We start from the raw sequence: 26,793 nt of genomic DNA on the forward strand, positions 1-26,793 counted from the left end.
GAGTGAACATCGGACATATTGAGCTCTATGAACTTAATACTTACTGGTCCTCACCAGGAACCTCAGGGTCAATACTCTCCGGAACTCTCCAGAGCCTTCAAACCAGTGAAGTAACTGGAATCGACGCGCCCCTGCAAATCCATGCAGGATGGAGAGCTCATCTTTCAAGAATATAAGGTGAGATTGCTGTGAGGGCATTTCAGAGGTGATTAGTTGGGGAGGACTGTGGGGGTGCCATCACTTGAATCCACAAGTGGCTAAATCCATCTCTCCACTTGCAGGAGAATATTTCTACAGGTTAAGCAGACAAGATTAAGAGGGCAGATCCAGTCAGTCATCGCTGCACTACGCATCACGTGGGTGGAGACTGCAGCTGTCCGGGTCCGACCGACGCCCCTGTGGGAGCCAGGTGAGCGTAACAGAACGCGAAGCCTATCTACAAATCCCCACCCGGGCGTAATGGAAACCTCAGAAACCGACCAAATAGCCCTATTGTTAGGGGAACTTAGGGCAGAAGTGCACTCCGTGCGCCAAGAGACTAATGCCCTCAGGAGAGAACTGATTGTGTCAAAGGAGCGCACTGATGATCTTGCTAGACAATTACTGCAAAACCAAGCTGGGCAAACACTATTACCTGGATTCGGGGGGAATCCAACTCCTGTTTCATCGAGCAATCCTGTGCAAGTGGTCTTACCAGGGAGCATTCCTTTAGCTCCACCCGAAGGTTTTGCACAGGACCCAAAAAAGTTCGCCGTGTTTATGAACCAATGCCGCTTGCACTTTTTATGCAGACCTGGAGCTTTTCCGAACGACCAAACCAAAGTAGCCTTTGTACTATAATATCTTAGTGACAGCGCAGCGGATTGGTCAATTCCATTAGTTAACCAGGATGACTCTCTTCTTCGGGATTTACAAGGTTTTCAATTGAGCATGGAAAGACTATTTGCCAGACATTCACAGGGACATGCCCTGGATAACAAACTTTTATCATTACGATAAGGTAACCAGGATCTACTAACCTATATCTCCACTTTCAACAGGTTAGTGGTGGAAACTGGATGGCCAGAGGTAAAACGAATTACATTATTTTATCGTGGACTTCGGGGTGAACTCAAAGACGTTTTGGCCCAAGTTGTGAACCCACATCAGGATTGTGCAGAATATATAGACTTAGTGGTCCAGTTAGACCACCGACTTCAGAATAGAAAGGCTGATCGAGCTAAGTTCGAGAATTGGGTATTGGTTAAACCCAATGTTACCCTCAAAGGAACAGATGTATCAGAACCGATGCAGATCGGGGGGTCAAGGGACCCTTAACTCAAAAGGAAAGAGAAAGAAGATGGCAGATGCAATTGTGTCTGTACTCTGGGGCCTAAGGACACTTTCTACGGGATTGCCCTATAAAAACATGTAAAAGAGTAGTCGGAGTTGCTGATAAAAATCAAACAGAGCCTGATTCGGGAAATGACCACGCCCGACAAGCGTAGAGGTCCGCTTGCCGAGCTTGAAGAAGGATACTCCGACCTCGCACTTCATCATACTAATGGTCCTTATAGATCCAAGGCAGCCATCACGTATGCATGCAGTGAGGGAACACATTGATAGCGGGGCCATAGGAAACTATGTGGACCACGAGTTGGCTTCTAGGATGAATCTATCTCTCTGCAAAAAGACCACTTCGGATGTCATCACCACAGTCGATGGAACTGAAATTGCCTCTGGGCCTGTAACTCATTCCACCACAGAGATGACACTATTGGGTCAGGATGGGCATCGAGAGACTATTGTGTTTGATTTAATCAAAGCCCCACAGTTCCAAATAATACTGGGGATACCTTGGTTGGAAACACATAATCCTTGTATTGATTGGCGAGAGAAGAGAATAACCTTCCCGGATTGTGCACATACTTGTTACCCAAAAAAACCCTTGAACCAAGGCCTGGCCACAGTCGCTACTCCAGTCGTGCAGTTACGTCAGGAATATCAAGAATTCCAGGATGTTTTCCAAAAGGAACAGGCAAACACCCTACCACCTCACAGATCATACGATTGTCAAATCGATCTCATACCCAGTGCACAACCTCCATGTAGTAGGATCTACGCTCTTACGGAACCCGAAAACCTTCACCTACGACAATACTTGAACCAATACCTTGCTAATGGCTTCATTCGTCCATCCAAGTCCCCTGCATCTTCAGCTTTGTTCTTCGTGCCTAAAAAGGAAGGTGACCTCAGAACGTGCATAGACTACCGCGCATTCAATCAGATCACGGTTAAGAACCGATACCCATTGCCTCTGATCCCCGAATTACTATAACAAGTAAAGGACGTTTGCATCTACACTAAATTAGATCTCCGAGTGGCATATCATCTGGTAGGTTTAAAGAAAGGCGACAAATGGAAGACTGCTTTTCGCACTAAGTAGGGGTTATTCGAATACCAGGTGATGCCCTTCGGTTTGTGCAATGCACCAGCAGCCTTCCAGTATTTTATGAACGATGTCCTTCGTGAACTCATTGACGTCTGTGTTGTTGTATACATAGACGATATTCTAGTGTACTCCTCTTCAGAATCAGACCATGTGAATCACGTTCGTGTATTCCTTGAGAAACTACGCCAGCACAAGTTATATGCAAAATTGGAAAAATGCGTTTTTCATGCTACGGAAGTTGAATTCCTTGGATTTATACTGACTCCAAAAGGAGTCCGAATGGACTCTCGAAAGGTGGATGCAATCCTCAAGTGGCCATCACCCAGATCAGTTAAAGGGGTACAAAGCATGCTCGGATTTGCTAATTTCGACCGCAGATTCATTACGGATTTCTCACATGTTGTACACCCTATCACAGCACTTTTGTGTAAAAACAAGCGCTTCTTGTGGACCGAAGAAGCTGAAAAGGCCTTCCAAGAGCTGAAAGCGAAATTCACGTCTGCACCTGTCTTAAAGCATCCACGCCCCAAATTTTCATACATAGTTGAAACTGATGCATCCAGTTTAGCCATGGGAGCTGTCCTGTCCCAGAAGGATCCTGAAACCGGTCAACTTCACCCAGTAGCATTTTGGTCCAGAAAGTTCTTGGCACCCGAGTTAAACGATGCGGTTACCGATAAAGAATTATTAGCCATCAAATCCACCTTCAAGGCTTGGCGGCATTATCTTCTCGGTGCCAGGCATACCATTACGGTAATCACCGATCACCGGAACTTGCAGTATTTAAAAACAGCCAAGGCCCAATCGTCGCGTCAACTTCGATGGGTGTTGTTCTTTGCCGAGTTCTATTTCCTGATCACTTATCGACCAGGTTGTATAAATGGCAAGGCAGATGCCTTATCCCGAATAGGGATGGGAGAAGCATATGCGAACCCGGAACCGGTGCCTATAGTTTCAGAACAAAGAATTCTTGGCATAACCACTCTACAGACACTAGAGGATATTCAAGTAAAGATACAAGGACTCTTCGTTCCAACAGCCCTGCAGGACTGGGTGAAGAAAGGCTCGGACTACTCAGTCATCAATGACCTACCCTATTATCAAGGGCGACTATTTCTACCACACAAGGAACTACAAGAACTAGTCATCTCCAATTATCATGACACCCTGATGGAAGGACACCCAGGTATCGCAAAAACTGAAGTAAAAATTAAGAGACAATTCTGGTGGCCCACCTGGCGAAAAGACGTAAAGTCATTTGTAATGTCTTGTGGCATTTGCGCCCAAAACAAAAGTCAGAAGAAAAAACCTGCTGGCCTTTTACAACCTTTGGATGTTCCACCTACACCATGGCACACCTTATCGTTAGACTTTATTAGAGATCTACCTCCATGTAATGGATTTAACACCATTCTAGTTATTGTGGATCTTTTTTCCAAGATGGCCCACTTTATTCCTCTAAAGGGATTACCTTCTGCTTCAATTCTGGCCACGGAGTTCCTCGAAAACATTGTTCGAATACATGGATTTCCTTCCGTATTGGTCTCTGACCGAGGTAGTCAATTCATTTCACATTTTTGGAAGAAATGTTGTCAACTGGCGCAAATTGACGTGAGGTTATCAACCAGTCACCATCCCCAGACCGATGGTCAGATGGAGAGGACCAACCAGACCCTTGAACAGTACCTACGTTCCATGCTACACCAGACCGAAAGTAATTGGAAAGATATTTTATGAATTTCCGAGTATGCATACAATAACTCTGTACATTCAGGAACCGGACAAAGCCCTTTTTATACAAAATATGGACATCACCCTCGAACCTCAGATCTAGAGTCGCCTCAGCATTTAGAAATGCCTGCAGTTAGTCATTTGCATTCTACTATTACACAAGCCTTTAAAGAGGCAACAGAACATTTGAAACAAGCAAAAGAGAAATATAAGAAAAATGCTGATCAACATAGAAGTGAAACTCCACAATACCAGATTGGGGATCAAGTTTGGCTGGCTACAAAACACATACCTCTGAAGGGAACTCAGACTTTTAACCCTAGATATTTGGGACCTTACACTATTAAGGCCATTATCAACCCGGTAGCCGTCAAATTGGAATTACCCTCTAATATGCGCATTCATCCTGTCTTTCATGTTTCACTTTTAAAACCAGTTCAACCAGGAACAAGATTAACCAAACCACCCGACGCCATCTTGATAGATGGAGAACCTGAATTTGAGGTAAAAAATATCCTGGACTCCAAGATGGTTATATCAAAACTTTTTTATTTAATCGATTGGAAGGGCTACGGACCACAAGAAAGGTCATGGGAACCTAGTGACCACGTCCATGCACCTTGGTTGGTGAAAAGATCCATCGGAACTTCCCAGACAAACCAGGGCCCAGGGGAAGAACAACTTTAGGAGGGGCCTTGGGGGGAGTGCTGTCATGATGCCTACCCCCAGGCATCCAGACCAAGCCCATCAGCCCCGGGAGCAGGCATCTAGACATTTTGTAAAACCTCAGCAGCCCCGGCTAGGGCCTATCTGGGTTCAGTCCTGGCGCCTTAGGCGCCTGGCTCATTGTCATTACTTACCTCAGGCAGACCATGCTGCAAATGACTCCAAACCAACATGAAGCCTGAAAGGGACTATTTTTCTACAGGGACTATTTTTTACTCGGGTGCGGTTCTAGGGACTTCTTACCTGGGACTACTTTTGAGGCTATTTAAACCACGCCCGACCAGCAACACACGCTTCGCGTTATTCTGCATCCAGCAGCGTAACACTCACAGTGCCTGCAGCCTGCATCAAGTCTTCTGCCACGCCCGCCTCGAATCCAGAGCTCCTAAAACAAAGAGGAAAGAAAGGGACAAGGTTAGAAAATAAACTTATTTCTATTCCACACCTGATTCTGGATCCATCTTGTCTCCGGACCTGTAAAGAACATCATTTCTGCACGTGCCGCACCTCCAGCTGCAGCGCCGCGCCATACTCACCAGTCTTCACAGCATCCTTCGGGTCGGCGCTGCCTCCATCATTTGTTCGCCGAACTTCGGCACCTAGGAGACAAAAGAAAACCACAAGGTGAGCCGAGGGAACCAACAAATATAATTCTTACCACCATAGACTTACCTGATTTACCACCGGAGGCATCCTTTTGTGACTCTCCATATTTTCACGTGCCGCATCTGTAAAGAGAGACAAAACAACATGTTTTCCACGTGCAACATTTACCGGACAGCGCCGGGTAATACAGACTCTTACCTGAGCGCCACCAGCTGCCACAAGAGCATCTATTCACGAGCCAGCTGCAAGACAAGAAAGGAAGGGGGGAACAAGAGTGAACATCGGACATATTGAGCTCTATGAACTTAATACTTACTGGTCCTCACCAGGAACCTCAGGGTCAATACTCTCCGGAACTCTCCAGAGCCTTCAAACCAGTGAAGTAACTGGAATCGACGCGCCCCTGCAAATCCATGCAGGATGGAGAGCTCATCTTTCAAGAATATAAGGTGAGATTGCTGTGAGGGCATTTCGGAGGTGATTAGTTGGGGAGGACTTGAATCCACAAGTGGCTAAATCCATCTCTCCACTTGCAGGAGAATATTTCTACGGGTTAAGCAGACAAGATTAGGAGTGCAGATCCAGTCAGTCATCGCTGCACTACGCATCACGTGGGTGGAGACCGCAGCTGTCCGGGTCCGACCGTCGCCCCTGTGGGAGCCAGGTGAGCGTAACAGGTGATGTCATTTTACCCCACCCCAAAGTGACATCACGGGAAGCAATGAAACACGACCTTTCACGACTTGACAAAACAGGAAGTGGCATCAAATAGCATTGTCTCTAAGTACACTGAATTACTGTGAATCCAAGCAGACGTCCAAGGCCAAATGATTATGTTATTGTATAGCACTTATGCTTAAACTCTTTTTTTATAGAACACGTATGCATACAATATCACCTAAACTGTGTTGGTACTCATTTATCGACCTAAGAAGGATGAAAGGCTTCTTGAAAAGGAAAAAAAATTAGGAAAAAAATATTTTCTTTTCTTTTTTTTTTCTTCTTACAAACCGGCCCAGGCAGGGACAGAAACCGGCCCCCACTCCCCAGGGACGATTTCAGCCCGGCCACGGGCCGAAAGGCAGAGGGGCCAATATGACCCTGACTAGGTGAATTTAGCCAAGGAGGTTAATGCACCTGCTGAAGAGATTTGAGTGAAACTGGAATCTTAATGGCTCAAAAAACGTAACTAATGACAATACCAGCTTTGCCAGCTGCGAACATTAAGAGAATTTAGCATGTCTTCTAATTATAAGGCGGTGTAAAGGCATAATTGCATATCCCAGTGCCAAGTGAGTGAGTCACGGGCTCTAATGTGGACCACAACACAAGTCATGTTTGTGATTGGAAGACATGCCCTATGATGTTGCTGCAAAGAGTCATGCGAAGACTCACCAGACACATGGCATTTCCCTCCCCTCATTGCTGGAGACGCCCTCAAGCAACACAGTTCCCACTGCTCGGCTGTTCCTTTATTGTATTTGCCCTTTTTCTAGCACAGCACATTTTAGGAAAGGCTCCCTGCATATTAAACTATGAAGCCCTCATTAAGGGGTTGCCGGAAAACCTGCCAGTGTGCAGCGTATTTCGGGCACCCCTGTAAGAGCTGTACCACTGCCTGAGATCCCGGTGCCACCAGGATATCACAAGTGGCAGCGGTAACTGTCACTCGCCAATTCCATGGAGTCCCATAGGACTCCATGGAGAAAGCATCAGTAACTGGCAAAAGTGGATTGCAATGCAGATAATTAATCAAGCTGCTTAAAGGACGATTCAAGCCAGGATCTATGATGTGAAAAAATCCTGAGCAGCAAAGGGGTGATAGAAGCCGGGGCAAGCCCAAAGCACACAGCCAGAATAATCAGTAAGGGAGGAGAGTAACCTAAAACCCAAGCAGAGCCAAGACTTAAGGAAGCATGGGTTTTCACTGGCAGGATGTCATAGCTAATGTTTATATAATGAGTCACTGTTCAGGATTGGCCGGTGAGAAGCAATAGCAGAGTTCAATGAAGGTCAAGACTTTAGATCACTTACTTATTGAACAGAGCTTCTATTTCTGATATGAATCATCTCTGTGGTCTTTGGCTAACATCATAATGTAGGCAGTGGTCTTCAAACTGTGGGGCTGGACCCCCTGGGGGGGCCCAGAGGATGGCCAGGGGGGCGTGTGGTACTACAAAAAGGCATTATGGTGACTTGCTATGAATATAAAATATCAGGCGGTATGGCATCTGGGGTGCCCGGTTCCTACATAAGGAGGGTGTACAGTATGCATACGTTTTACTACCAGTGCTTTAAGGTCAGGGGAAGCAGCTGTGCCACCCTCATCCTGCTTATTATAGACCATGTGACACTCTCTTTGTGCCGCTCCGTATACTCCGCCACACACCGTCCACACGCTCCACTATCCACATGCCACTGTCTCTGCTAGCCTCATGGCCACTTCACACTCTTCTGATTGCTGGGACAGCCTAAGATCATATCCCACAGACCCCTGCAGATGGGCCTAGACTAAGCCTCGTTGCCCGCGCCACAACGCATTGTTGCATTTGGGCTTGGCATCTCTTAGGCTGCACTTTTGACTGAGGATCGAGATAGCACATCTTCGGGGCTGCTGCTTGATCTGCACTCTTCTTCCGCGATGCTCAGAAAGTCAAGCGTTCCATATTGGTATATAAGGCCATGTGCAGAAGCCTACCGGGAAATCTCCTGTGTTCCCAATAGGCCAGTCCACCCCTGGGAAGGAGCGGTGAAAGGGGCCCCTAGGGGTCCCTCGTGCTATGGAAACAAGGCAATGACCATACACGAAAAGATGCGCCAGACACAAGGTTTCAAGTTCCCAATGCTAGGGTTTATTGCAAGCAAAAGATAGTATCAATTGGCCAATTCTGATCTCACGCCCCGCGACGTGAGTTTCCTAGACCTCGAGGGAGACAAGAGAGCGAATTACGTACATCAGTTACATATATACAAAATGCATATCATACAATCAGCAAAGTCATGTTCAACACCCGTCTGTATTAAGTTCCTTTGAACTCGGGATGACGATGGACATATCCGACGAGTATGACGATTATAATGCTTTTGATGTCTATTCTAGTAACAATGTGCAATTTAGAAAGTGCGGAGGCATCTTTTAGAACACGGTGGTTCTGTTCTTGGAAGCAATCTGTACACGGAGGAAGAGCCACATTCCAAGCTTTGCTATCTATGAGGTACTATTCGTGTCCTGGGAGCTGACACGTTCTAAAGGGTTTTGCGAAGGGGGGCCGTAAGAGAAGCATAATTCAAGCCTTTAACTGTATTATTCTAACATATTCTACCATCGTACGAGACTGGCTGGCAGCTGTGAAGTGATTAAATGCCCAGCAGCTTCCTCCCAAGGCTACAGAGAGGGAGCGTGGGCATTCCTTTCTGGGGTACTCATGAGGAGTTTCAGCAAACTCTTCAGTCCCGTGACCTTGTCCTTTCATATTCAGACAACAATGTTAACAGTTGAGCAGAGTAAGCAGAATTCGCAAGAATTGCAAGCTGCAAAGCAGTTTTTAGACATAAAGCAATGAGCAATGGTTAACAAGCAAAATAGCGATTCTTGCTGCATTTAAAATGGCCGCTCATCGGTCAAGCATAGCAGTTTATATTTCTATAATTTGGTGCATAAAACGGTTGGCCCACGGCCATCAAGTTACGTCTATCATTCAAATGAAGGGTATTCATTTTTCCAGATTGACAAACCCTCCTTTTGGCCGTGTGCCAAACGTCTTATTTATTCATTGTATCCTCCTCTTCTGAGGAGGAGTCTGGGGTATCTACATCTGAATCATCTCCATCATTAATGTCTATCGCCATGAATTGTTTTACTATTTTTGTTTCCTCAGTGTCTCTGTAATTCCGGCCATGCGTTTGCTTTCCTCTCAACACCATGTGCTTACATCCCTTAGTACATCCATCAGTTATTTCAGTGCATATTATTGGTAAGCATTGTATGCAACAGCAGCATGTTATGAATATCCCAAGTACCATCATTAGTATCGAAATTAACTTCCATCCCCAAGACCGCAATAATCCCCATAACCAGGATTCTATCCCCCAACCCCCTGCTTCAGTAGAGAGTGTGGAACTTATGACATGTAATTTCCGGATCGCTTTAAATATCGTAGGGGGGTAGTCATCTATATACACACAGCATGCAGTTTTTACGAGCTTGCAAACTCCCCCACGATCAACTAATATTATATCGAGAGCCATCCTGTTTTGGAGTGCCATCAGTCTTATTCCTTTTTCTTCTAACGTCATATTCAATAAAATATCCGTTGTGGAATCTATTGTTTTTTGTAATATTCCAGACAGTTTTCTTATATTGTAAGAGTTTTCTATTTGGGACAAGAACGGTATAAATGATTTGGCTATATCCATTGCTATCATTCCATCCTCACTACTCCTTTGAGTTCTACCTTTTGTTTGTCTGGCTACTTCTGCTGTCTCCAAGAGGAACACTCCTGGAAACAGTAGACCTAGGTAGCATGTACCTCCCCAGTTCCTAGGTAACCATGGATATGCTTTTTCTGCACATATAAAATAAACCGGGTCTCCAACGTACACGGGTTCTATTTCATGTTTCAAAACCACTGTGTTCAGGCATTTGCTAAACGTTCCTACTTTATAGGAACCCTTTTTCTGTAGACATAGGGGAGCCGTTTTTGGGCTGTGATCCACTGTATAGGCAGGGGGCACAACATCTTTGTTCCATTCATCCCTCATCCGAAATGTCATTACTGATGTTCTTTCTGCTGGCGGGGTTGGTCTATTCTGCCTATGTAATCTATCTAGTCTTGTTATTTTTCATGTATTCTTTCTCATGGGTTCTAGTGCGAACACGCACGCTTTTTGGAATATGGAACAACCCACAGGTCTCATGATTACTTCCTCAAATTCATTCATATTGGTCTCATCTAGCTGACCCGTATTACTCTTGTTCCATTTCCCAAAGAACATTGCACTTAACGTTACTTCACAGGAATAAATCAATGGCAATGGTTGTACATACCAGCCTATCCCTTTCCCACCGTGCTGTGGTAAATGGGCACAAACCCAGCAATCTTTTTTCTTTAACACCGCATGGGTCATGTTCATGATGAGCAACAATGTATTGTTGCCGTATCCTTCTCTATGTCTTTCTTCCATTGGGGGCAAAGTACCAGTGATTACATGAACCGGGCTTTCAGTAGCTGCTTTTGGCAAAAGTTTTTCTAATGGGTGTACGTACTCCAGGAACCATAGTGTAATAGCTGTTATTGTTGGTACTATCATACTTAAGAAACATAGGACCAATGTCCAAATCAGTACATTATTCCTTTTACCATGCTTTTTCCCTAAATTTACTGTCTCTAAATCTATTATTTTTTTTAGCAGGGGTGCAGGAGGAGGCTGAAACCGGTCTTGACTTGTTCTTCATCGCCCTTCTTCTTGCTGGCGAAGTTCGTCGTGAATGTCTCTCGTTCTTGATGCTGGAAAAGTTCAACGAAAAATGTCACAGTTCAATTCTGCCAGCCTTTTCACAGCCTGGATCATTTATCCACTCCCGAGCAAGATTAGTTGTTCTTTCTCCCACTGCTCAGACGATTTCTGAACAGTTCTTTATTGATAGAGTACTATGTGCATCCAGCTTGTCCCGCTCTGGCTTAGGACACATGTACTCTATCAGCCTTAGTACTTATGTGCGTCCAGCTTGTCCTGCTCTGGCTCCTGACACATGTATTTTATAAGCGCACCGAGGAGCCGTGAGTTTTGAATTGTCCGACTTGCACAATTCTCACACTTCTCTCCTCTACGCCCCAGGTTCCCACTCCGTCCGTGAGTAGAACCAAAGGCCAAAAAGAAAAGCACCAAAGATCTGTGGATCACTTTGCCTGTCGAGGTCGCAGATTATATCGATTCACTCCTGCTATTGTATGATCCCTGAATAGTGCACTTGCATTTCCAGTATCAGGCTCAGTGTCAGCCTGTGGCACAATGGTGGGCAGCGATGGGCGTCGTGGCAATGATGTAGTTTCTTTCTCTGGCTTTGGTGCATTCGCGAGATCTGGTGGGCGCCGAAGGGGACACGCGTTGTTTCTGCTCGTGTTTGCAATGCAGGGTTTGTGTCGCTCGGCAGTGATGTTGTGTCCGCTAAGCAACGTTGAGGCACTTTCCGCCCTTCCCCCTTACTGGCAGCCTCTTCAGACTCTGTTTCGAATTTATCTTCTCGTTTGTGCTTTGTTTCAACTTTCACTTCTCGCTCAGGCTGATGCTGTGGCACTGGACTGGAAATAGTTTCTTTTGTTTACGAGACCGTTTCCTTTCTCTGGTCATCGGAAGTTGTCAGCAGTCCTGGGAATCTTTTGGCATGTGTCGCATGGATCCATGCCTTCCGTCCGTCCACTCAGATGGCCGTCTGTGTTGCCAAAAGTACTTGATAGGGGCCACGCCACCTGGGTGCTAGTGATGTCTTCCGTTCAAAGTTTTTGATTAGCACCCAGCTCCCAGGCTCCAGTGAGTGCCCCGGTCCTGTATATCGCATTGGCAACAGCTCCTGCACCTGCTGATGAATCAAACGCAACTTTTGTATTAAAAGTCCACAGTAAGTGCTTAACATAGGATGCTCGACCTCACATAATCTTTTGGGCTGCGGGGCGCACCATACATTTGCTGGTCTCCCCATTATAATCTCATAGGGGGAGAGCCCAGTCTTCGCCTGCACAGACGTGCGCATACACAACAGCGCTAGGGGTAATGCATCCACCCAACTCAACTTGCTCCCAGCGCAAATTTTCGCTATCTTTGACTTCAGGATTCCGTTGTGTCTCTCCACAAGCCTGGCAGAACTGGGATGCCTGGAACTGTGGAACCGCTTCTCTATTTGCAGACCTGCACAGATCTGTAGCACTACTGCGCCCACAAAGTGGGGGCCATTGTCTGACCACAGGACACAAGGCAACCCAAACCGGGAGAAATACTCCTTCAGCATTACTTTTGCTGTGGACATGGCAGTACAGTCTTTTAAAAGAAATGCCTCCACCCACTTGCTGAATGCACAGATTACCACTAACACGTACTTGTAGTTCTGGCACCTTTCCATTTCTATGAAATCAAAATGGACCACCTCAAACGGCATAGAGGGTGGGCCGAAACTCCTTGCTGGAGTCACAGTTCCCTTTCCTACATTGTGTTGCAGGCACGTGATACAATTCTGCACTAGCCTTTCTGCATTCTTTTTTATGTGCTCATTCTTCCATACTGTGGATAAATGCTGTACCATTTTCTTTGCGCAAATGTGGGTAGGGCTATGCGCCATTATAACCATTGCAGTTACGTAACAGTTTGGCAACATCCAGTTCTTTGTTTCCTTGTCCACCCAACATCCTTCCAAATCTAACTCAGCAGAGCCCTCAGCCCACCCCTGAATCTCTTCGGTCGTGGCCTCAGCCTGCATTTCTTTGACTGTGGCAACTCCATTCTCTATCATACAAGGTACTTCCTCAGTCTGTACTGTAATCATTTTATTCCCCAAATCTGTGGCTGTTTGCTTCGCAATCCTGTCTGCAAACGCGTTTCCCTCTCCCACTCTACATGTTACTTTCTTATGCGCCTCGCACTTCACTATAGCTAGGCGTTTTGGAAACGGGAGCGCAGAAAACAATCGCACAATCAAAGGCCCATGCTGAATCTTGGCTCCATGTGATGTCAAGAAACCCCTCTCAGCCCAAAGTCGGCCAAAATTGTAAACCACGCTAAAGGCGTACTGGCTGTCAGTATAAATATTTACCTTCAGATTCTCTGAGAGTTCACAGGCTCGTGTCAGGTGCTATTATTTCTGCGGCTTGTGCCGAATTGTAGGGGATCCTTCTGCTTTCTACAACTCTCTTTAGGGTAGTAATTACATATGCAGCCGTTGATGTGCCATCAGGTAATTTAAAACAAGAACCATCGCAAAATAACTCCCCATCTGGCTCTTTTTGTGGGATATCGCTCAAATCAATCCTTCCCTTTGTTTCTTCTTCAGTGATCATTAAACAATCATGGGGTGGTGATTCGTTGTCACCAATTTCTGCTATGGGCAGTGGCATTCATTCTGCAGGATTCAATGCGCTACACCTCATAATTTGGATGTGGGGGGCAAACAAGATGAGCTCATATCTTGTCAGTCTAGCTGAGGTGAGGTGTTGCGTCTGCGTCCTATTTAATAGAACGTCTATAGCATGTGGCACCATCAGAATTAAAGTGTGCCCCAATACCATTCCTTCCGTTTGTTTCACTGACGCAGCAGCCGCTGCGACGGATCGCAAACATTGTGGTAGTGCGCGCGCCACAGGGTCCAACACGCAAGAAAAATAGCTGCACGGCCTATTTCTTCCACCTTGTTCCTGTGTCAAAACCGCCAATGCACATCCTTCACTTTCACTCACAAATAGTCTGAAGATCTTTTTATAGTTAGGAGTGCCTAATACTGGCGCAGCACACAATGCAACTTTCAATTGCTCAAACGCTTTCTGACATTCCTCATCCCACTGTAAAGGCATCTCTGCATCCTTCTTAGTCAACTTTATCATCGGCTTCACAATCAACGCAAAATTACTGATCCACTGCCGACAATAAGAGGCCATGCCTATTACAGCTCTCACTCCTTTTTGAGTTTTTGGAATAGGCATACTAGAAATACTTTCTATGCGTTCTGGTGTTAATCTTCTCCCTTCTTTCGAAAGTAGGTATCCCAAATAAGACACCTCCTTCTGATTATACTGGAATTTCTTCAAACTTGCCTTATGACCATGGGTCGCTAAATGTGTCAAGAGTAATACAGTACTTTCTTTACAGATCTCTTTTGTGTCAGCAGCTAGTAACAAGTCATCTATGTACTGCAAGAGTGCGCAACCTTTGGGTAATTCTAACATATCTAGCTGCTCTTTTAGCGCTCTGCTGTAAATGCTCGGGCTTTCTGTATATCCTTGTGGAATGCGTGTGAATGTGAATGATCGACCTCCTAGAGTGAACGCGAACAGATATCTACTGCTTTTATCCACTGGGATGCTAAAGAATGCGTTCTTCAAATCCACTACACTAAAGTATTCTGCAGTGGCCGGTATCATTGTCAGTATTGCTGTGACATCTGGGACCAAAGGGAATTGTGGGTCTACCACTTTGTTTAATGCGCGCAGATCAATTATGAAACGATAGGGTACTTCATTGCCTCCTTTCTTGTAAACTTGGAAGAATCGTGCTGTTGCACGTGCTACCTGCGATTTCCTCAACCACCCCCAATCTCACCAGGTCAGTAACAATGCTTTTCAATCCCTTCTCACCTTCAACAGAAATTTTATACTGGGTAATTCGTGGTACTGTTACACCTTCTTTCAGAGTTATTTTTGCTGGCTCTATTTTCAAGCATCCTACACCATTATCATGCATTGCCCACAGACAGGTTGGTACTCTATTTAGCTCTTCTGGCAACTCTTTTGACATAAATTCCGTCACCGGTGCATCGTGAGGCCACATCGTGAGGAACACCCCGTCTGCCGTACAATGTATGACTGCCCCCAATTTTCTCAACAAATTCAATTCAAGTAAGTTCTCTCCACAATTTTCTGTCAAAAGAAATGGACACTGTTCCGTAAATGGTCCTATTGTAATTGGGACAGCTTCGGACATGGGGTTAATTACTGGTGTACCTGCGAACACTACAGAAACATTCTCCTGCCCCGACAGTGGTATCTCCGGAACCAAGTGGTGGTCTATCGAGCACTTCTGTGCCCCTGTATCTACAAGGAAACAGTGCTCCTAATTCCCGACTCTCATTTCTACGTAGGGTCCTCTCTGATTCACGGGAATAGACACTGGTGCCGACCCCTGTCGTGGGCTGTCCTATCACGAAAATAACACATCGTCCTATGTGTAGTCACCCCTACTGCTGTAATACGTGTTTGGTTGTGTATCAAAAATATTCCCATTTCCCCCTCGATGTCCTCCACTCTGATAATTTCTCTGTTGGCCCTGCCCGCCCTGATTTTGGTTCGAAACACTTTGGTTCAATGTCTGGTTCTGTTGTGCTTGGTTTTGGCCATATGATTGGGTTTCAGTACCTCCATTGGTATATCCCTGCTGCTGCTGCATGTTACTTCTGCTTGGGCCGTTCGACCCCTGATGTCCTCTATGAGGCCTTCTCTGACCAAACCCACCTCTATTCTGTAGGTGCGGGCATTGCGCTCGCCAGTGTCCTTCCTCCTTACAGTACGCACATTGATTTAGTCCCAAGGACACTCCATGCATATTATTCAAATTTCCCCGGCCTTGTGCATTACCTCTACCTCTATTGTATCCAATGACCTGCTGCAGTAACAGCCCTACTATCGTTTGCATTGCTTCCTTTCTCATCTCCAATGGGTACCCATTACATATCTCATTACTTCTTTTACTGACGTTCTTTTGTTCGACATCCATCGCATTGTTTCCCCTACCCATACCTGCAATCTTTGTTTATCGCCTGTCTGTCCCGGTACCGGCAAATGCTTTGTACCACCTGGAAAAACTCTCGGCCATTATTTTTTTATACTCAACCTTGACGCCTCCTTCCTACCTTTCTTAATAAACTCTCTACTATACTCAGGTGTAGCAAACATTTCAGCATATCTGTCTTCCATTTCATTTTTTACTTCAATCAGTCTGTGCACATATTTTCTTACATCCTCATCTCTTTGCTCACTGCGTGCTAACTTATTCAAATATAACAACCGCTGTGGCGGTAAATTCCCAAGTATCTTTTTCCATTCTCCCACCAGAATTTCCCCCATGCATTCCAACACTACCTGTCTCTCGTCTCCTCTTCGGTACCCATACAAAGAGGCCAATGATGCCGTCTCATCATTTCCTTCTATGTACATTTCTGCCTCTTGCCGTAATTCAATCTTTCTCTCTTTGCTCATCGCGCTTCGAGTTACCCGTCCAAATCCTGTTCCTTCAGCCCCGCCTCTCGCCTCCCCAGTCTCAATTTCGACTTCGGGAGGGGCGGATGGTGCTGAATCTGTCTCTAGAGCGGGTGGTGCGGATGGGACAAGTGACACAGGTGGCATCTGTGAAGGGCCTTGCTGGGTGCTGGGAAATTGTGTGTCTGCGGTCTGCGCTTGTGGGAGTGCTCGTGCTGTGGGCAGGGCTTGGGTTAACGCTTGCGTGAGGGGAAGTGCTCGGGCTGCGGGAGGGGGTATGAGAGCTATTGGTTGGGCCCGCGCAGTCACTGCTGGCGTGTTTGGTTTTGATTCTGGTTTTGGGCCTCGACCCGTGTTAGTTAACAAATGTTCCATTAATTCATCTGCTATGTGTAGTTCCCGCTGCGGGTATATTCTGTCTATGTTCATCTGGTCCTGTCTCCCTTCCTGTCTTAGACTCTCAGTCCACTCCTCCTCTTCCTTCTCTTCTGCTATCTCAAGCTTCGTTTTGTGCCTACGCGCATGCTTCTCTCTACTCCTTAGTCGGAGCATCGCTTCCCTCCTCCAATCTTTGACGGTCTCAAAAGCTGCAGGTCGCGCTTTCTTTCTAATCAGCACCCTCTCTAGGTTATCTATCCTCCCCATTTCAAAACTACCATTAATCGGCCACTGATGGTCGGGTTGCTTTCTAGTTTGCCTATGCCAAATTTCACAAAATATTATCGCACCCACACCATATTTCGCATACATATCATAAGCCGGCGTTACCCCAGGCGGTGCACTTTGGCCATATTCCAAGGACTGTCTACCGCAGCTGAAAAGCCCCGCTAAAGTGGACAGTACTCCAAGCATGTTTCTTTAACCTTCCCCTTTGGTTTGCCACTTTTACCTGGACGTTTGAGTTTGCAAAATTAACACTCTACCAAAAATCAGGTTTCTCTTTGAATCGGGGAATGACTCACCTGATAAAACAAGTCACCTGTTCTAACGCAACCTCTCCCCACGTCGTGTCTGCACTTCTCTGGCTTCTGCCTCGTCTCGGGACCCTCGCCTCCTTTGCCCTCTGGCCCGGTACGTCGATCAGGGATCAGATGTGTGCAGATCTGCGGAAGGAATCTCTCCTCTCTTCTACAGGGCGCCCCGTACACCTCTTGATCCCAACTCGACCGTCCCGTCCTCGCCGTTCTTCCGCCTTTACTCCGTTACAACGTATATGATGGGGCAAGCGGGGGAGGGTCCCTATTCGGACGCCATCTTGAAAGGGGCCCCTAGGGGTCCCTCGTGCTATGGAAACAAGGCAATGAACATACACGAAAAGATGCGCCAGACACAAGGTTTCAAATTCCCAATGCTCGGGTTTATTGCAAGCAAAAGATAGTATCAATTGACCAATTCTGATCTCACGCCCCGCAACGTCAGTTTCTTAGACCTCGAGGGACGCAAAAGAGTGAATTACGTACATCAGTTACATATATACAAAATGCATATCATACAATCAGCAAAGTCATGTTCAACACCCCTCTGTATTAAGTTCCTTTGAACTCGGGATGACGATGGACATATCCGACGAGTATGACGATTATAATGCTTTCGATGTCTATTCTAGTAACAATGTGCAATTTAGAAAGTGCGGAGGCATATTTTAGAACACGGTGGTTCTGTTCTTGGAAGCAATCTTTACACGGGGGAAGAGCCACATTCCAAGCTTTGCTATCTATGAGGTACTATTTGTGTCCTGGGAGCCGACACGTTCTAAAGGGTTTTGCGAAGGGGGGCCGTAAGAGAAGCATAATTCAAGCCTTTAACTGTATTATTCTAACATATTCTACCATCGTACGAGACTGACTGGCAGCCGTGAAGTGATTAAATGCCCTGCAGCTTCCTCCCAAGGCTACAGAGAGGGAGCGTGGGCATTCCTTTCTGGGCTGCTCATGAGGAGTTTCAGCAAACTCTTCAGTCCCGCGACCTTGTCCTTTCATATTCAGACAACAATGTTAACAGTTGAGCAGAGTAAGCAGAATTCGCAAGAATTGCAAGCTGCAAAGCAGTTTTTAGACAGAAAGCAATGAGCAATGGTTAACAAGCAAAATGGCGATTCATGCTGCATTTAAAATGGCCGCTCGTCGGTCAAGCATAGCAGTTTATATTTCTATAATTTGGTGCATAAGACGGTTGGCCCACGGCCATCAAGTTACGTCTATCATTCAAATGAAGGGTATTCATTTTTCCAGATTGACAGGGGAGGTGCCTATAGACAGTGGGAGCTTGGCCAGTGGATGTCCTATTGTTTGTCCTCTGTTTGAACCTTGATTTGGTAAAGGTGAGAAGATGGATGATGGCAGAATGGAGGTGGTCAGGCAGAAGACTTTGGAGTTCTTCTTGGCCTGGGCTTCTGGCCATTTGAGGCTCGCCAATAGCAAATGACTTGGCAGCTTCTGTTTAAACCTCCACTAAAATGTGGAGGGTAACATACGCGCTACTGGAATAACCTAGTTGGAGATGAAAGGGGGGCCTAATTTGTTATGTTTTTAGCTGGGCACGATAGGAGGACTCTGTGGAGCAGTCGGAATTGAGAACAGACTCAATGGTCATCCCACTCTGGGAGGCTGTCCTTTCTCAGCGGTGGAGTCAGAGTTCTGGAAACTCTCACTAAGCTTTTTTTGATGTCAATGGCAGACTCATATTTTTCTGTTACCTTCTGTCTTTCATTTCTTGAGTTTTACTCTATACATTTATTTTGCATAAACTGCCTTCTACACTTTGATGGTGATTTAGAGATGGGCTGCTCTGTCGAAAGAAAAGGTTGCAGATGAAGATGACGAAGCCAATAAGCAAATTGCTTTGTAAGACAGTATGGCCTTTATTGTAATAGTAAAACTGCGTTCTCCCCATTTTGGAAGGACTTTGGCAAGTTCATATTTCTGTATGAGATCGCCTGGATGTTTGAATCTAGCTCTGTATAAACATGACTACTTCTATTCACCTTGTTGTCCATCCACAATGCGTGGTGTCGCACACACAATGCGCCCAATCTCTTGTGGGTGTTATGTGCCACCCAGGAGTAATATCAAAAACACCTTATGACTGTCGCCATGCCACCATTGACAATGCCCAACATGATGGCATTGGATGCATCCGCAACCATGACGCCGACATGTGGAATCACAGACCAGGTATCAAACCCATGCTGCACAGGGTTGTTTTGCTTCAAAGACCAGCATGTTGCTCCTTATAAATTCTCCTGGCACACATTTGACATTTTCCTCTAGGGATGAACTACTGTTTAGAAGAGGGGGTACAACAGAAGTGTCACTGGGTCAAGTATAGGTAGCCGCCATCTTTCTCATCTGATCAGAGCCTGGATAGTTGTCGATAGAGATTAAACCAAGCATTGTATTGGTCTGAACGCTTGAGTTCTGTCCCCAACAGGTCCCACTTGCAGATTCATTGAACCAGAATCCTCCAAATGTCCCCAGATGTCTCCAGATGTCTGATTTTTAACATCACCATTTAACCTTTTTTGCACCCGTTGCTGAACTTCACTGACAGTCGATATGTGTCTTCCTTTTAGGGTGAAAAGGGCAGGTCAACACCTGAAGGAAATCACATCTTGGAGGAAATGGAATCGGTAAGTGACGCGGAGAGGATTTCACATTTCAATTCAAGAATTTTGGCAAAGGAGCTCATCTTCAGTTGAGAGAAGTGAGTCTCCCTTGTCTTTGTTTATTTATGTAATGAGATACACCTGGTACAGGTACAAGGGATCTTCTGCTTCTCAATTCTTAAATGTGCTGGGGATCCAGGCAAGCATGTTGAGTTTATTGGGGCTTGTTGCATACATTTTACCTTTGAACCGCGTCACCCTGTTCCCTGTTTGATATAAGTATGGACTGTTACTCGTGAGTTTGACTGCAATGGTGGTGCCTTCTTCCAGGTGTCTGTGTACAATGGAAGTAATTCTATATATCAGTGGTCATTCGTCCCATTAGAGTGATGTCAAGGAATTGGAGACCTTAAGGGCACAATGGTAGATTTGAAGGAAACTGCGGCCAATGACCAGCAGGCAATCACGCATAAGGAAGGTCATCAATGACCTGCACTCTCCGCTTTCGGACTGGGGTAAATCTCCACAGCGGTAATGCACTGCTTGGAACCCTCTAGCTTGATCTCACCGGAGAGATGCTGGCATTGTAGATGAAGCAGAAACGTGTTTCTAGTCTTATTTTCTGGCATGGAGTAAAGAGACCACATTAATCCAGCTCAACTCAGTTGCATCTGTTCCGCGTCTCCTGGGTGCAGATTTGACCAGTTTGGCCAGTTCATTGTTCAGGCCTGGTGTATCGTCACTCGTCATATCGCCATTATGTGAAGAGCCTACTGCGCAGAGTTGTCCCCCCGTGCAGTGGCCCGATTCCACTCCCTTTTGATTTTCTTCCCTCATTCTCGTGTACGCCAGTGCTGTCCTTAGGGATAGGTGTGATGTTTTGTTAAACTGAAAGTGAGCCTCTTATCCTGCACCTTATAGTAAAATATATTAGGACCTAAACTGTTTAAATTCATTATTTTATTATTTGATATTTTATCAGTGCATTGTCATTTGACCACATTTGATTATCATGAATGCCTATTCTTGCTAAGCTCCAGTAAGCCGGCCACACTGTGCAAGCTCTACTATTTGGGTAACTCTAGATTTGTTTGTTTTACTATGCATACCATGATTTATGTACTCCCTTTACTTAAATCACTGAAACCTACACAATTTCTCACTATATTGCAAAGTCTGTGTATGTCTGTGACACCTTGATGGAATAGCATTGATTGTGACAGTCTCTATTGAGTAATTAATTCATCTTTTAGTACATGCATTATACCGGAGACCCACCTCTAAGCGCAGGTCCTGGATTTAAACCTGTATTGCTCTGTATTATCTCACTTCCAAGACAAACACATTTCCCCTGAGCCACCCTCTCGATCCCAGAACACCGTGTGTTATGTGGCAGCCGATGCACGAGTTTGAGAAGGAGGCTGAGAACACAGGGCTGGCTGTGTCATCATCCAGGATCTACTCTGCTTCCGGGGACATCGGACGGGTGTTTTTGTCTGAGGGAATCCCATGGGTACAAATGGGGCCTAATGCCCTCTGCCATCTGTCTGAATTCTGCGCAAGCATAGCTCATCTGACACAATACCACACAATAAAAGGAGGGTGAGTGGACATCAATCATGCTAACCTTGCCATCGTCTGGCCTCCACATCACTGCAAAGCTCCAAATCTGGTGAGGTGCAAGCCAAAGAGATCTGCCGGCAACCAAAGACCCATATCCATCCCTATGAGAAGAATCAGCCTATGTCTGGAGATGACTACGGCAAGAGTGCTACCAGTGGACCACCGACGACCCATAGCAATGTCTATGAGAAGAATCAGCCTATGCCTGGAGATGACTACGGCAAGAGTGCTACCAGTGGACCATCGATGACCCATGTCCATGTCTATGAGAAGAATCAGCCTATGCCTGGAGATGACTACGGCAAGAGTGCTACCAGTGGACCATCGATGACCCATGTCCATGCCTATGAGAACAATCAGCCTATGCCTGGAGATGACTACGGCAAGAGTGCTACCAGTGGACCATCGATGACCCATGTCCATGCCTATGAGAAGAATCAGCCTATGTCTGTAGATGACGACGGCAAGACTGCTACCAGTGGACCACCGACGACCCATATCAATGTCTATGAGAAGAATCAGCCTATGTCCGGAGATGACTACGGCAAGAGTGCTCCCAGTGGACCACCGACGACCCATATCAATGCCTATGAGAACATTCAGCCTATGCCTGGAGATGACTAGGGCAAGACTGCTACCAGTGGACCACCGACGACCCATATCAATGCCTATGAGAACAATCAGCCTATGCCCGGAGATACCTACGGCAAGAGTGCTTGTGAGGACGGAGACTAGATTGCAAACCCAGTCATACAGCCGCTCTCCATTGTACCCAAACCGGGTTATGAAATTAATTGTTGAAATGTTCAAAATTATTAGAACCTAATATATAAATGGAACATGGCAAATTTAAAAAATTGTCAGAGTCCTTGTTGTGTTTCAAAAAATGATGTTTTATCAAAGACAATTCTTTCCAGGCAAGGTCACTAATTGATTCTTAGTGAGGAAGCAGCTAGCACATCTCTTGTTTAAACAGACTTGTAGCGCCAATGCATTTCGGAGAATGTTCTCCTTCGTCAGGGCAAGTCTATGTTATTGCAAACATATACAATTCTTTGTTTGTTACGGCAAGAGTGCTCCCAGTGGACCACCGATGACCCATGTCCATGCCTATGAGAAGAATCAGCCTATGTCCAGAAATGACTACGGCAAGAGTGCTACCAGTGGACCACGGACGACCCATATCAATGCCTATGAGAACAATCAGCCTATGCCTGGAGATGTTTACGGCAAGAGTGCTACCAGTGGACCATCGATGACCCATGTCCATGCCTATGAGAAGAATCAGCCTATGTCCGGAGATGACTACGGCAAGACTGCTACCAGTGGACCACCGACAACCCATATCAATGCCTATGAGAAGAATCAGCCTATGCCTGGAGATGCTGTCCAGACAAGTGGTCGACTGTAAATTAGTCGAAAGACAAATGGTCGATGTAATTTGGTCAAAAACCAAATGGTCGAATTTTTTATTTTATTTATATATGTATTTTTTTGGTTTTCGTTTAGGGAAAAAAAGGGTTTTTTAGAAAAAAAGGGGTTTGGGTGAAAATAAAAAATAAAAAAAATTCGACCATTTGGCTTTCGACCAAATTGGTTCGACCATTTGTCCAGTCGACCAAATTTTTTCGACCAAATGTCTGGCAACCCCCGGAGATGACTACGGCAAGAGTGCTCCCAGTGGACCAGAAACTACCTATGTCCATGCACCCAATGCAATACCCCTAACATTTAGGCATGTTTTCTGTAATAGTAGACCACCAACGACATGTGCCCGGAATGCGATACACCTTACCTCTGGGGGTGAAAAGGGCTGCCAGTGGACCGTGAACAGCGTGTCAAGTATGGAAGGGAAATTGAGGGCGCATGACTAGTAAGGACAATCAATAGTAGTCGTGTTTAGGGGGGCCATGGTGTTAATCAGCTTCTCAGTGATGCAGTAAAGTGCACCATGGCACCATTTCAGATATATTTCCTACCTTTAATGTTACCTCAGAACAAGACTCCACAAGGAGCTCATTTGGGGGTCTATCACGCATCCAATGTCTAGCAACACCCTTCAATGTACTAAAATCTGCCATCATGGAAAAGTGCTTGTAACCACAAGACGTTGTATTTGTACCACTTTCTGGTCGCCATTCCATCTGATCTGCTGCGAATGTCTACTCTGGCACCCCCGACTTTCAATAATTACACTCTAACCCACACTCTCGCTTAATCTGTCAGTTGTTGGTATGTCTTCAATTGTTGGTATGTCTTATATCCTGCAACCGTACGAACACTATAGGGTATTTGCTTCAGTAGTAAACCTTATAAATAATGGAAAGGGACAAAGACACCTCAAAAACACAAAGTCCCCCAAAAAGACAATTATGGTACAATCTTGGTATTCAAAAGTATTGTTTGACTTTTGATGTGTGTCAGAAACAGGGTGCTCAGAATTTTACAGAAAACAGAACAGGAATAAATACCAGCAGTGCATAACAGATACCTTTTCATCTGGGGATTATACAAAATAGGACATGAATATACCTAACACAAAATATACAGTGTTTACAAAACATAGTTTATCAACAAGTGATTAGGTACAAGACACTCAAAAAGTAAAGACCCGTTTTGAAAGAGCACTGGAACTCGGGGTCTACACAACTGTGTTTCGGCCTATGTGTGCTTAGTAAACATCAGTTCTTAAATTGGCCTTCATCAGGACAGGTACAACTGCTGAGAGGAACATCCTGAGGCTAATCTGTTGGGGTAGTAAGACAGAAAATGCATTTTAGAGGGAGACAGAGGTGTCTTAAAGGTATCCATAATTCATGAATTACTTTAACAACCAATGTTTGATTGAGTATTCATCAGAGAATCTGGTCTGCTGATACCAAAGAGTCAAAAGATACGGACAGGAAGGGTGGACTGGGAAGTCCGAATCAATGTATCCTGAACTGTGTATCTTGAACCATATCCTGATGTGCCTCAACACCTCTGCCATTAGTATACAGCGACAACCTATGAAATAAAAAGTCGGTCTAGCTGGGCATACATCTAGTCTCCAGCACTAGCGCTCTTTCCTAAACCACCAACAGCACCTGCCCATGTGCCTGACCTCTGGGCTGCTTACTGTGGCCTAGCCAGCCCACCTAAATCTTAACCTGGGTGAATGCAGACACTCATCTTAAAGTTAACTCTTACAATCTCCCACACATAGACTTCAGTCCCCGAAGGCATTCCAACCACAAAGCGAATTGAGGCCATACAAATGGGGAAAGGGTGCTATATGAATGACAAATAGAATACATCACAGATGATTGCTAACTCGTTCAATAGCTTCCCAGCTATGCTACATGATGGACACTCCAGTCGATAAATTTCATTAGCACCCGGGTGGGGGGAGCCAGCCAATCAAATGGCTAGGAATGCAGGCTTGAACTCCCGGAACAAGTCTGTATTCAAAGCCGCCTTACAGCCCGCTCCCCCCACCGCCATCTCCCCCCCACCCTCCATCCCATTTTGTTTCTCCACCCCCCAGGCCCCTATTTACCTTATTTCAGCGGGGGCATCCGGACTTTTCCTTCACCTCCCACAGGCCGTCATGGAAAGGGAAGTATGGAGCACCCCTTCCCTTTCCATGGTGGCCATATTGCAAAAGAATGCTCCTGCCGTGCACGTCCTGTTGTAGGAAGTAAAATCGTGGGTTTTTTAGCACCCCGTGTTACCGCCTTGGCAGCCCGCTGTGCTAATGGCCTTCGCTACGCTTCGCTGGGGCCTATAACTTGGGCTACCGGGCCGTTATCCCCCGTTCCAGCCCTTGGACCTGGGGATCAACGTGACATTGCTTCATAGGTGATGGCCACTTGTGTGGTCCATAACTTCCAGGTCATCATATCTATTGGCCTCCATGATCTGCACCTTCCATGGAATCGTATGTAAAGGTTACCATTGTCTACAGCCTACCTGACATCATAGGTGAAGACAACTCTGCTCTAAAATGATCTCCCATGACATCATATATCATACCAAGGCATTCTGTGGGCCTGATTCGAAGCCAGCATTAGGATTGTGCCATGTCTAACAACTAGCATTGCATTGCAGATGCCAAGAGGTCACCAGAATGCCATAATTAACATGCACTGGCAATGCCTACAGTTTGGGCTTTTGTGTAGGCATGGGAAAGGACTCACCAGGCACTGCCATAGTGGTGTTAGCTGGCCATTGATGGTAGCAGGTGCAAAATGGTGTGAATAACTCAGCATCTAATAGCAGTGCCTGGAAAATGGCTAATACTTACACAGGGCTAAAATTGTCCGCTTTGCCAATGCTTGTTTTTAACTGAACATGCATAATGCTTATAACATGAGTGATAGAACGCACGCCTCCCATTTCTATTAAATCAGTAGTGTGTTTTGCGACTTCAATCAAGCCATTCTCTCTAAGAGGACTGCTTTGAAAAACACTGGCAGACATTTTGAGAGCAAAGCGTGATGGCAAGGCGTGATTAAAGCGAGCTCGACGAGTTCCCATGAGGAGGTGTTTTGGGCAGGAAGGGGCAGGAACTGGATAGGAATTGCCATGGATAGGAATAGCATAGCCCTGGGCAGTCAATGGGTGGGCAAACAGACAAGCAACAACTACAAGCTGTGGCCCTCCTCATAAAGTGCATTGAGGCCACACACATGGGGAAAGAGTGCTATATAAATAACCAAATACAGTACATTATGCCATTCCTCCCTAGCTGTACTCTAAGGCCACAGTTTTAGCGTATCGGTGGCTCTGCTCCCTTGGGGTGAATCCACCGTGCACCTTTTGTGGCTGTGGGATTTAGGGGTAGCTCGCTGTAGTACTTTAGTGCAAGCGAACACCCAGAGTTTGGGAATCAGTCATTTTAAAAAATTCCAAAGCAAACAAGATTAATACCATTATTGACACATGAATCATTTCTTTTTGCCGGTGTTCATGTCGCTCTGCATTGAGTGGCAGGAAGTCACCGCCACATTTTAACCATGTTGGAATACTAGGGTAATGCTGTATACATGTGAAGGTCCCAGCGCATCCTAAGTGGTGGGTGACTGCTGGGTTTGCAGTAAGTACAGGGTGCCAGGCATTACTCCTCTTCTGACATT

The 26,793-nt window shown here is 45.7% G+C and overlaps 1 protein-coding gene across 1 annotated transcript in view; it reads left to right on the forward strand.

The window, feature by feature from the left end:
• Positions 1-26,793, forward strand: part of LOC138516908 (dedicator of cytokinesis protein 2-like) — a 2,920,848-nt gene that overhangs the window by 987,842 nt on the left and 1,906,213 nt on the right. The window contains exon 27 of the mRNA XM_069632364.1: positions 20,021-20,077. Within this exon, the coding sequence (XP_069488465.1) occupies positions 20,021-20,077 (57 nt within the window). The remainder of the gene's footprint in view (positions 1-20,020; positions 20,078-26,793) is intronic.

The sequence above is a fragment of the Ambystoma mexicanum genome, chromosome 6q, assembly GCF_040938575.1.
Source record: "Ambystoma mexicanum isolate Mex_15411 chromosome 6q, UKY_AmexF1_1, whole genome shotgun sequence".
In the NCBI taxonomy this organism is placed as follows: Eukaryota; Metazoa; Chordata; class Amphibia; order Caudata; family Ambystomatidae; genus Ambystoma; species Ambystoma mexicanum.